Raw genomic sequence first — 12,066 nt, 5'->3', positions numbered from 1 at the left:
AGATATGTGGTTGATTTATCACAGATATTGTTAAATAACTTAAATATAAAATTCTTAAATTTACTTACATGCCAAAAATGTCGGGGGTTCGAGATTTGGGTATGAAGAAAATCATGTTGAGAGTGTTATCCTCAAACGGGCCGTCCTGCAGTGCGATCTAAATTTAATTAGAGTTTCAATGTGGGCTTCGAACACCGAATAAAAATAAAAATAAACTTTCGATTCATTAGCGAAAATAATGAGAGTTAAAAGAAGAACATATTTTTTTACGAGAAAAAGAAAAAATAAGAAAGAGAAGAATGAAAATTAGAAGAGTACAAAAATAAATGATGAAAGAAAAAAAGAGATTTTTTATTTAAATATAAAGAGAAAAGAAAAATAAAGAAAGAGAAAAATGATAAAAAAAAATATTGAGATATGAAGAGTTGTTGTCGATATATTTGAGGTGCAGTAGAGTAGAGTAGGAGTGCGCGTTTGATTTTTTGGTTCGATTTAATTAAATTTTGGTTCAATTTTTTGGTATTTAATTTTAGAAAAGTGTGCACCATATTTCATAACAAACTAGATCAGTTCGGTTCGATTTAATTCGATATTTTAAAATCGATTTTTGATGTGAATAAAAATAAAAAAAAGAATATGTAAAGTGTGAAGAGTTTCATGTGTATAATAAAAATAAAGAGGGCATAGATGATCTTTTAGCAAAGATGACAAAGGTTTGTTTCTGTTTCTACTTTCTAGCATAGATGTCATGTTGTTAATTGCTAAACATGGAACATTATTTTTTATTTCTCTCATACATGAAGGCTGAATGAACAAACAAGAGAGCATGCACAATGAACTTTCAACATCAAACAACCAAAATATAAGGACACACAATGTATGAAAAGATACATAAACAGAAGCTTATACAACAATAGTTCCAATCTTGGGGCTTTATGGTTTAGATTTATTGTTTTGTGTTTTTTCATTTAAAAGTTGAAATGGGTTATGTGCTAGCTAAAGTTCAAATTTAAATGGGCCATGTAAAATTGTAAATATTCTTGACTAAAAACCATATAACTTATAAGTACTATTAATTAAGCAATATAATTTAAATAGTATTAAATTTATTAATAAAATTTCGATTTCTTCGTGCACCATAGTTTTAGAATCCTTGCACCAAACTCTGAATTTGAAGAATTGAAATTTCGAATAAAACCCGACATCGAATCGAAATATCGAAGAATTGAATTATTCGGTTCGGTTCGATTTTTCAATCTGTATGTCTACCCATACAGTAGAGGGACAAAAATGTACTTTACTATATTTGGGGATACAGACTCCGGTATCTTTTTAGTCTTACTATAATTAAAAATATTTTAATTTAATTTTTTTATCTTTGATTAAAAAATTTTAATCACGCAAATATCTGAGCATTATTTTAGACCACAAATTTCAATTTTAATTTTTAAAAAAAGTTATCATACCAAGTCAAGGGACTAAAATGGGAGTGAGGGAGTAATAAGTTTATTCCAATGTTTTACCAAATTGGTGGGGATGGTCTATTAAAAGGGACAAAGAAGTTAGGCAATTAGGTGAGAATCCTTCAAGTTTTAAATATTGAGTAAAAGTGATAAATAAATAAATAGTATTAATTAAATTTAAAAAGTATTTTCTAAATAGCCCCAAACTTTTAAGTTGAACACTTTGTCTCTATATTCTTTATTTCTTTACCTTTAAAATTTTAAATATTTAAAATTTTATCAAAATAGACAAAAAAAAATAGAAGATTCTTTCTCAACTTCATTCTCTTCCCACTGATCCTCTTCAACTGTAGCTATATTTGTCAATCTTTCTTTCTTTTTCTTCTTTTTCTTCATCTTCCTTTATTTGCAAAATTATGCTTTTATATAGAAGATCTATCAAGAAAAATTTATGAAAAAAGAATATCAAATATATGTGTTTGAGTTTTTTTTGCATTGTATTTGTTTTGTTTAAGCTTTGAATAAACTAAAAAGAGTAATGTTGATAAGTATGAAAATCACTTTGGTTAATTCTTGAGTTGTATTTAATGAACCCAAAATGATTTTTTCGGTCGACAACTTTCGTAGTTGTCCGGACAACTATCGAAGTTGTTTATTGAAACGATTAGGTATGTCTTTGTTGTTGTCCAACAACTATCTTCAGTTGTTCGACAATAGTAGAAGTTGTCTCAACAACTAGTGCAGTTGTTTGACAATTGTGTTTTGTGGTTGGTCAATTGAAGAATTATAAAAATATACTTCTTTGTCGTATTTATAACATGTACTTAATGATACAATTATTAGAAAATAACTTAATATTTGTATCTTAACAACTTTTAATCAAAAGCTTCTAATTTTTATATTAACAATTTCTAATGTTGTAGGACAACTGTAACAGTTGAAGGGTCAAGTCCTTCAAACAACTGCATTAGTTGTCCAATGATATGAAGAGTTGTCCAATAATATTGGAGAGTTGTCTAACAACTTTGCATAGTTATCTAATAATAATTAAATATCAATTTAGACATTTTATAAATTATCAGGTATAAATTAAGCCATTTAATAATAATTGAAGATCAGTTTAGTCATTTTGTAAACTATTAATAAGTATAAAGCAAGTCGTTTAACAATAATTGAATATCGATTTAGTCGTTTTGTTAACTATTAAGTATAAACTAAGTCGTTTAATAATAATTGAAGATCGATCTAGTCATTTTGTAAATTATTAAATAAAACTAAGTCATTTAATATAGTTGAAGATGGATTTAGTCGTTTTGTAAAATATTAAGTATAAACTTAGTTGTTTAATAATATCTGAAGATCGATCTAGCCATTTTGTAAATTATTAGGTATAAGCTAATAATAATTGAAGATTGATTTAGTCGTTTTGTAAACTATTAAGTATAAAGTAAGTTGTTTAATAATTAATTGAAGATCAATTTAATCGTTTTTTAAACTATTAAGTATAAACTAAGCCGTTTAATAACAACTGATCGATCTAGTCATTTCGTAAATTATTACGTTTAAAGTAAGTCATTTAATAATAGTTGAAGATCGATTTAGTCTTTTTGTAAACTATTAAGTATAAACTAAGTAGTTCAATAATAGTTGAAGGTCAATTTAGTCGTTTTGTTAACTATTAAGTATAAACCAAGTCATTTAATGATAATTGAAGATTAATCTAGTCATTTTGTACATTATTAAGTATAAACTAAGTTGTTTAATCATAATTGAAGATCGATCTAGTTATTTTGTTAATTGTTAAGTATAAACTAAGTCATTTAATTATAGTTGAAGATCGATTTAGTCATTTTATAAACTATTAAGTATAAACTATGTCGTTTAATAATAACTGAAGATCGATTTAGTTGTTTTGTAAACTATTAAGTATATACTAAGTGTTCTAATAATAGTTGAAGATCGATCTATCCATTTTGTAAATTACTAGGTATAAACTAATCGTTTAATAATAATTGAAGATCGATCTAGCCATTTTGTAAACTATTAAGTATAAATTAAGTAGTCTAATAATAATTTAAGATAGATTTAGTCATTTTGTAAACTATTAAGTATAAATTAAGTCGTTTAATAATAACTCAAGATCGATCTAGTCATTTTGTAAATTATTAAGTATATACTAAGTCATTTAGTAATAGTTGAAGATCGATTTAGTCGTTTTATAAACTATTTAGTATAAACTAAGTCGTTAAATAATAATGAAGATCGATCTAACCATTTTGTAAAATTATTAGGTATACACTAAGTGCTTTAATAATAGTTGAATATCAATTTAGTCGTTTTGTAGACAATTAAGTATAAACTAAGTCGTTTTATAATAATTGAAGATCAATTATAGCTATTTTGTACATTATTAAGTATAAACTAAGTTAAGACAAGTCATATTCATTCCAACAAGCAAGTGATCAATAAAAATACAAGCATATGGTTCATATGCTGCACAAGAATGGTTATTTGACACATTTTTTAGACGCTCATATGACCATGCAACATTCAACACATTTTTAAACAAATAATTGAACATCCCGCTTTGCTTGAGTAGTTTGAGACACAATATGAGAATGAGTTGGATCAATGTGAAAAAAGTCAGCTCATCACACACATGAATATTGCAATCATAAACTTGAATCAAGCCTTTGTCCATCACTTTCACTTTCATCACCTTTTTCTTCTCCACTAGATTTATCATCATCACTTTCATCATCTAATTTTTTTCACTTCAATTTTCGCTATTTTCGTTACTATTTTCTTCACCTAATAGGTCACTGCTGCTCTTACAAAAATTTTTCCATCTCAGTAGATTGCTTCTCGCTATTTTCTCACTTTTTTATTTTGCTAATAAGTCATTGCTACTCTTACTAGTTTGAAGTGTTGTAGTACCTCTTTTATTAGCAGTCGGATAGCTCTCATCATTTCTCCAGCATTTGGATTCGGTGAAGATGTTTCAATTCTTTTCTTCTTATATTGACACATTATATCTACACTAAAATAGTTAAAAAGTTAGTAAATGATAAAAAAAATTAACTTAATAGGATCAATAGAAAATGTGTAATTATAGTACATTAAACATCAATAATTATATTGTTTTTCCTGCAACTAATCAATTGATCAACAACTGAACACAGTTCTCTAACAAATGTCATAGTTGTGGGAATAACTTATTTAATCGCCTGACAACTACATGCAGTTGTTGGACCATTTTGTATCTGAAAGATATGCATAATTATTCTTATAAATAACTTCAGTAGTTGTCCAGACAACTGTAAAAGTTGTTGGCTGAAACAACTAAATTGGCTAAATCATTAACACAAAATAATTTTATACGGACGAAAAAACTCTTTTGAGTTAATTTTAACTTCAAGTGAAATAAATGCAATGCAAAATAACAAATAAAATTATAGATATATGATAATGATTTTCTTCTTTATGAAACCCTAGTTTTGATATTTTGAAATAGAAAAGAGAAGAAAATTTGCTAGGAAGAAAACACAATAGAAATTATTGAATAACGATTTTAAAATTGAAAAAAATTGAATTTTTTTTCAACTCGTGGTTCCTTTATGGTCCTAGCTATTTGGTTCTATTCTACTAATGAAGAACTCTTCATAAAAATATTATTTTAAGTCCTTAAGTTTTAAAATTAATAGGTTAATTCGTTTTTATTAATTGTTAAAAATAAAAAAATAGAGGAGAAAAAAAAGGGACCCACCGACCTACTTGTCCTTTTTTTTTAATTGAAAACTTTAAGAGGCATTCTTACATCATTTTCTCTTTTGGGGTTTCAGTTAAATAGAAGTAACAGCTGCTGACATTGCCTTTTGAGTTCTCTACTAAAAGCAATAATGGCGGCTGCAAGTGCAACAGTGAGGGTATCAGCAAACAACACTATAACAGCTTCACTAATATCGAAAGGTCCTCTCCAAAAGCCCAGCATTTTCAACCTTTGCTTCCGTAATGGAGCTGCTGCTGCACAAAGGAGTCGACTTTTCAGTTGCAGTGCTATTTACAATCCCCAAATTCAAATCAAACAACACGGACAGCCTGAAACGTTGGATTATCGTGTATTTTTTGCGGAAGATTCCGGCAAAAAGGTTAATCCTCTACAATTTCTGACTTCTTACTCTATTGCAATGTGGGAATTTTCAGGATAAACATTTTACTTTACATGATCAATCCAAATGCTTTGCGGAATCTTTGTAGCTTAGTTGGTTGGCTGCCTGTACTCTCACCTTGTTGGTCAGAGTAATGTAATCCCCTCCCCATTTCCCCTTCCCCTAACGGAATTTTAAAATAAACCCAAATGCTCTATCTTGTTGCAATGCTGGACTTACATGGTTGGCAATGGTTACTGGTGGACCCGCTATCTTCATAGAGTGTGTGTAAATTCCTAGATTAGTCTATTCTCAACATCAAGCTTCATGTTGTTCTTAAATCATTGTTTAAAATGTTGCCCGAGGCATTTGCGTGTTGTCTAGTTTATGAAGATCCCTAGAGAGAATTGTTACAAATAAAATCCAATGAAGAAGACAACAAGAACAAAGGCTGTGTTTTTTCTACTATATATCTCTTACATTTTAGTTCGTACTTCATTGTCAACGTTAGTCATTTTTATTACTAAAATTTGTCAAATAAACATGACTTCCTACATAGTCACGTCATATCGGTATAATCTGCAGGTATCCCCTTGGCATGATATACCACTTAACTTAGGTGATGGTGTTTTCAATTTCATTGCTGAAATTCCCAAAGAATCAAGTGCAAAGATGGAAGTTGCTACTGATGAGCAGTACACCCCAATTAAACAAGACACAAAGAAGGGAAAACTTAGATACTATCCGTAAGACTATTCTATGTAACTATTTCCCAACATATTCTAGTATGATTATGTCCTGTTGAATTATTTATTTGGCCCATCAATTGCTTTAAGTGGGAAAAGAATGTTAAAAGGATGACAAGTTTGTGGCCTACATGAGTTAACTGCTGAAGACTAATATGTTTTATTCTGGTGCAGCATTTACCTCATATTCTGTTGTGATAGTTGTGTGAAGTTCATGTCATTTGTTGTTTGAATTGATGTATGTCTTGCACCGTTCTTAGATATAATATTAACTGGAACTATGGATTGCTTCCTCAAACCTGGGAAGACCCTTCATTGGCAAATGCTGAAGTTGAGGGGGCATTTGGAGATAATGACCCTGGTTTGTTTCCGGTGCTCCTAAATTGTTTAATGAGCTTTGTTCTAATCATTCATTAAAAAGGAAAAAATGAATTTAGAGGGTGGTTAACTTTCTTGATGACTAATTTGTCTGTAGTTGATGTTGTCGAGATTGGGGAAAGCCGTGCTAAAATGGGCCAGGTCTTGAAGGTCAAACCTTTAGCTGCTTTGGCAATGATTGATGAAGGAGAACTTGACTGGAAAATAGTTGCTATATCTCTAGATGATCCCCGAGCTTCACTTGTCAATGATATTGATGATGTTGAGAAGCATTTCCCGGTATGTTTGAGTGCAGTAAGGCCCTTATGTTTTTCACTCTCCATTACCCTCACATGTTGATGATTTAATAACACTATGCATCATCCTTTTTGGCACTCCCTTTGGTGTTGTTATATATGCCCTGTTTAAAGATATTTCTCTCTAAGGATGTTTGACTTTATATGGCTATGCCGAGATGTGTTATGGATGTTCTATGGTTTGGTTAATTGATAAACGTTCACCAGTGTTCATTGCCTAGGAACAGCAATAGATATAAGTTAGAACAGAGAGAATTTAACTTTTATAGATAACAAGAGTGAAGTTGCATTTTTTAGAAGTAGCTGCTTACACTATTGGAGTGAGAGTTTAGCCAAGTACAAAATGGTCAAAGTTATTTAGGCAAAACTTCTCCTATAACTGCTGGTAGACTAATCCTCCCAGCAAATCTTTAACCCTTGGTTGCAAATTTCAACCATATAGCTTCTGCTCTCAACTTAATCTTTGTTGGAAGGCGGATTAGCTCGTCTAAATTACAATCACCAATCCCTTATGTGAAGTTGCATCATTTGAATTTGTACAAACAAGATGGACTAGAACTTTTGCTCTGTATTATTTCTTGGCCATTATATGCTAAATAGTTAAATAATATATTTTGGACACCCTTTAAACAATGAAGTGTTGTAGCCTAGTGGTTTCTGGCACGCCTTAAAAGTTCAAGCTTAAGGTGGTTGGGAGTTTGAAGTGTTGAAGCTTTTTTGGACACCCTTCATGAAATTTCTGGCTCCGCCACTGGCTGTAGCCTCCTTAATTCTTATTACTAGTACAATGAATAAGAGAAAAATACAGGCATGTCAAGTAACCATTCCATATATCTATACGGAAAAGGTAAGATTTTTAGTTTGTGAACCTACTCCACTAGAAGATCCTGAAGGCTTGCTGTTAGTTCCCCAACTCTGTAGCAACCCTGCAAGCATGGAAACACTCTCCCAGTGCTTTTGGTTGTCCATTGACATTGCATGTAGTGAAAGCCTAGCTATGTATCAGTCTATCCTTGTTCTATATCTGTTCCAGACCCTGAACCTCTCTGATATTGTTTCACAACCGTTTTGATGACCTTTACTGGAATGCATTCCTTCCAGTGTCTAGTACATCTATATCTGGAACTGTTAAATTCTTACTGGCAAATCAGTTAATGTGGTACGAATCTTTGGAGGTTCTCTACTAACATTCGATGCTGAATAGATAGTTAGGCAGATTGGACAGTAACTGTCTATGAGTGACACCCATGTATTGTACATCTTTTTACTCCATTTTCGTCTGGTAACAGAGAAGTATTTCTGATTTATCAAAAGAGGTACTAAGAGGTTGCAATGGATCTTAACGACACTAGTTCTGAGAGGAATCCCACTTTAGCTACCGAATGAGGTTCCATGATTGGAGTGAGTAAATACTCTTGAATGTTGACTGTAATTAGAGGCAAAACTTGTTCAATACTGTGTTCAAGTGCCATTTCTTCAAAATGGTTATGTCAAGTCAGGACTCAGATAAATAGTGCCGCTACTTTGACTATCTATATAGCACACCTAGATTATTTCCACGGGGTACTTGCTACCTCCACCAACATAGGTACTAACAAATCACCTAATGTTTTTGTGTCCGCTGGGATTTGAACCTCAGAACTAATGATTAGCCACATTCTTGGGTGCTTTTCTTATCTGAGTATATATTATGTGTCTTCACTAAATTTTCTTAATTTGTTAATATTCGTCAAACTAATTCTGTTAATATTTCAGGGCACTCTGACAGCTATCATGGACTGGTTTAGAGACTATAAGATTCCTGATGGGAAGCCTGCAAACAAGTTTGGACTTGGGAACAATCCAGCTAACAAGGTATCTTGCAGGATGTTATTAAGTTGTTTGCTTCATACCAAGAAATTATTGGACATATTTGCTTGAGTATTTGTTGAAGATGCTCGTTTCTGTTCATCTATTACTCCATCCGTCCCATTTTAATAGTTGTTTCAACTCTTTTAGCGCCCATTAAGGAAAAAAATACAAGATATAGTTTACTAAGTTACCCCTATTTATACTCCCTCCGTCCAAAATCAACAGTCATTTAGCTCAAAAAGTTTGTCCTAAATAATTGTCACTTTAGGAATTCAAGATTAAAGTTGACAATTGTTCTCAACTATATCTTTCATATTAAAGAAGTGCTCCCTCCTTCCCAAATTGACGATCACTTTAGCTCAAAATATTCTCCCGAAATAATTGTCACTTTAGGTTTTCAAGACTAAATTGAGTTGTTTTCAATTATGCCTTTATATTGAAGAGGAGTTCTTTGTAATGTTGTTCAATTCTCAAAATGCTTTGAATGGTGACAACCATTGGAGAACTAACACCATTCATGTTATATGTGATGGTCATTTCTGTAATATTCAACTTCTTATCTCATATAGTCTCTTCTAGTAAGATCTTCAACAAAGTATACTCCAGCTTTTAAGATGAAAAATCAATCTACATTTACTCCCTCTTCCCATTTTAACTGTTGATGTAACTTTTTTCACGCCCATTAAATAAACAATAAATAAAAGGTGTGATGTTACCCCTATATAACAAAGTAAATTAATATTTCCTCTTAAATAGTTGAGTATATTTTCTTGAAGATATTTACTGAAGAAGTCTCCTTACATGTGATAAAGAGTTGAACATTGAAGAATTAATAATTTAAATATATGGTGTGAATGGTGTTAACATTCCAATAGCCTGTTAACATTCCAATATTTGACTATAAAATGATTTTTGAGAATTGAGTATTATAAAATAAAATTTTTCTTCAATAGTAAGGGTATGTTCGGAAATAATTGTCAATTTTAGTCTTGAATTCCTAATTTGAGATAATTTTTTTGAGCTAGAATGACTGTTAATTTGGGACGAAGAGAGTATTAAATAGGGGTACCTTAATAAACTATACTTTGTATTTATTGTTTTCTTAATGAGCGTGAAAGAGCTAAACGGCCGTTAAAATAGAAATGGAGGGAATAATTCTTTTTAATACTGCTCAATTCTTAAAAAACATCTAATAGTCTGTTTGTCACACATTTAAATGATAGATTATCATTAGATAGTTAATATCGTTCAAACTATTTGTAGTCATAGTTTCTTTAATATTCAATTCCTTAATTATATCATATAAATAGTCTTTTCTAGTAAAGACATTTAACAAAACATAATCAAGTATGTTAGAGGACGAAATCAAACTATTTTCATTAAATATGGGCAACTTAATTAATTATACCTTTTATTTATTGATAGGCATGAAAAAAGCTAAAGCAACTGTTAAAATGGGACGAGGGAATAAAAGTATTGGTATGTGAGTATTTTGTTGAAGTTCTGTACTAGAAAGACTTTATATGAGATAAAGGGTTACATATTGAAGAAATAATGATGACATATAGTGTGAACGGTGTTAGCTTTTCAATGGTTGTCACTATTTCAATATTTGACTACTAATTGTTTTTTTGAGAATTGAGCAACATTAAAAAGAACTACTTCTTTGATATTAAGGTATAGTGGAAACAACTGCCAGCTTTAGTCTTGAATTCCTTAAGTGACAAATATTTTGAGCTAAAGTGACTGTTAATTTTGATAGAGAGAGTAATATCTTGAGACTATATGCATTGGACGAGACCAATCTTAAATTTTCAATTGTTATGCCTATTGGTGCTTAGCGACATTTTGCCATCCACATCTGGGGTCGTCTTTGAGTTATTACATATGAAGATAAATTCTTTCTGTGGCTGTCTGTAGTTATTTGTTATGTAACTATAATATCTTGAATGCTTTTTTATGTTACAAAAACATACCCAGTGTAATTCCATATGTGGGGGTCTGAGAAGGGTGGTGTCTACGCAGACCTTACTCTACGCAAACCTTACCCTACCTTTTGTGAAGGTACAGAGGTAGTTTCGGATAGACTCTCTGCTCAAGTAAAGCAAATTAAAACAAGATTGACTAGGAAATACAGTAGTGAAGAAGCCATTTTGAAAAAAATAATGAAGAAAAGAATAGTAACAACAACAACTAATACAATAATTGAAGCAAAGGAAACATGTAATAGTACAATCGAGGAATAAGATAGGAGAGCAACAATAATAATGATATGAATGTGTCAAGAATACTAATATTTAGCAGATAATGACATGAATGTGTCAAAATGTTGGTTTAATTATTTAGCACATAATGACATTAATGTGTCAAGAATACTAATATTTACTTCCTCCGTTTCACAAAGAATAACTTTGTTTGACTTGAAATGTAGTTAAAAATAAAGAAGAATTTTAAATCTTGTGGTCCTAAATTAAAGTTATGTCAAATGTATAAAATTGTTCTTTAATCTTGTGGCTTTAAATATACCACGTGGAAAGCTGATAGTAAAATCTTACCAAAAAAAGAAAAAAGTCATTCTTTTTAAAACAGACTAAAAAGGAAAGGAAGTCATTCTTTTTTAAACGGATGGAGTAGTATTTAGCAACTGATGAGAAGAAAAAAAGAAGAATGGTAGTACTTTTGTAGACACTTCTCACAACCCCTCTTCCCAGGCCCCACAAAGAAGAATGAAAAGGATGGGATGTTAGAAATATTTCTCCGGCTAGACAAGCTATGCCTCTTGGATTTGCGTAGTTAGATAAGCCTGTCCTCCTTGGCTTTGCATGACCCTGATAATTATCTAATTTCATCTGCCATTACAGGATTATGCACTTAAGGTTATTATGGAAACCAACGAGTCTTGGGCAAAGCTTGTCAAGAGATCCATTCCTGCTGGTGATCTTTCACTTGTATAGCTTCCAATTGATAAAGCTTGAAGAGCTAGTTTTGTTGCTTGTTATTTGAGCTGGTAGCAAATCTTTCTCCGTCCTCATATGTGACGTGTAAATGAGTTCACATTCTTTAAGTTTATTCAGCACAAGAAGATGCTACTTTTTCATCCATATTTTCTGTATGGAAATGCCTTTTGAAGCTATCTAAGTGGAAAAAGGATTTAAATATATCTCAATTGATCTTTGTTCTTCAA

General features: G+C 31.0%; 1 protein-coding gene across 2 annotated transcripts; it reads left to right on the top strand.

The window, feature by feature from the left end:
* Positions 1-5,292: 5,292 nt before the first annotated feature.
* On the top strand, positions 5,293-12,066 carry LOC107032028 (soluble inorganic pyrophosphatase 6, chloroplastic-like). 2 transcript variants are annotated; one of them, XM_015233583.1, is made up of 6 exons: positions 5,293-5,611; positions 6,197-6,357; positions 6,618-6,718; positions 6,833-7,014; positions 8,787-8,885; positions 11,744-12,066. In XM_015233583.1, exons 1-6 carry the CDS (start codon positions 5,363-5,365, stop codon positions 11,834-11,836), a joined length of 885 nt encoding a protein of 294 aa, XP_015089069.1. In that variant the 5' UTR covers positions 5,293-5,362; the 3' UTR covers positions 11,837-12,066. The 2 variants fall into 2 exon arrangements, with proteins under 2 accessions (XP_015089069.1, XP_015089068.1); XM_015233582.2 differs by having other exon boundaries at positions 6,833-7,029.

This window comes from Solanum pennellii, chromosome 10 (assembly GCF_001406875.1).
Source record: "Solanum pennellii chromosome 10, SPENNV200".
NCBI lineage: Eukaryota > Viridiplantae > Streptophyta > Magnoliopsida > Solanales > Solanaceae > Solanum > Solanum pennellii.
Note: the sequence above shows the minus strand (reverse complement) of the source record. Positions and strands in the feature narration are given on the sequence as shown.

Coding starts and splice junctions, on each gene's coding strand:
- LOC107032028 (XM_015233582.2), top strand. CDS start 5,363: ATGGCGGCTGCAAGTGCAACAGTGAGGGTATCAGCAAACAACACTATA. Junction 6,719..6,832: donor ATTTGGAGATAATGACCCTG/GTTTGTTTCCGG, acceptor ATTTGTCTGTAG/TTGATGTTGTCGAGATTGGG. Junction 7,030..8,786: donor TCCCGGTATGTTTGAGTGCA/GTAAGGCCCTTA, acceptor TTAATATTTCAG/GGCACTCTGACAGCTATCAT.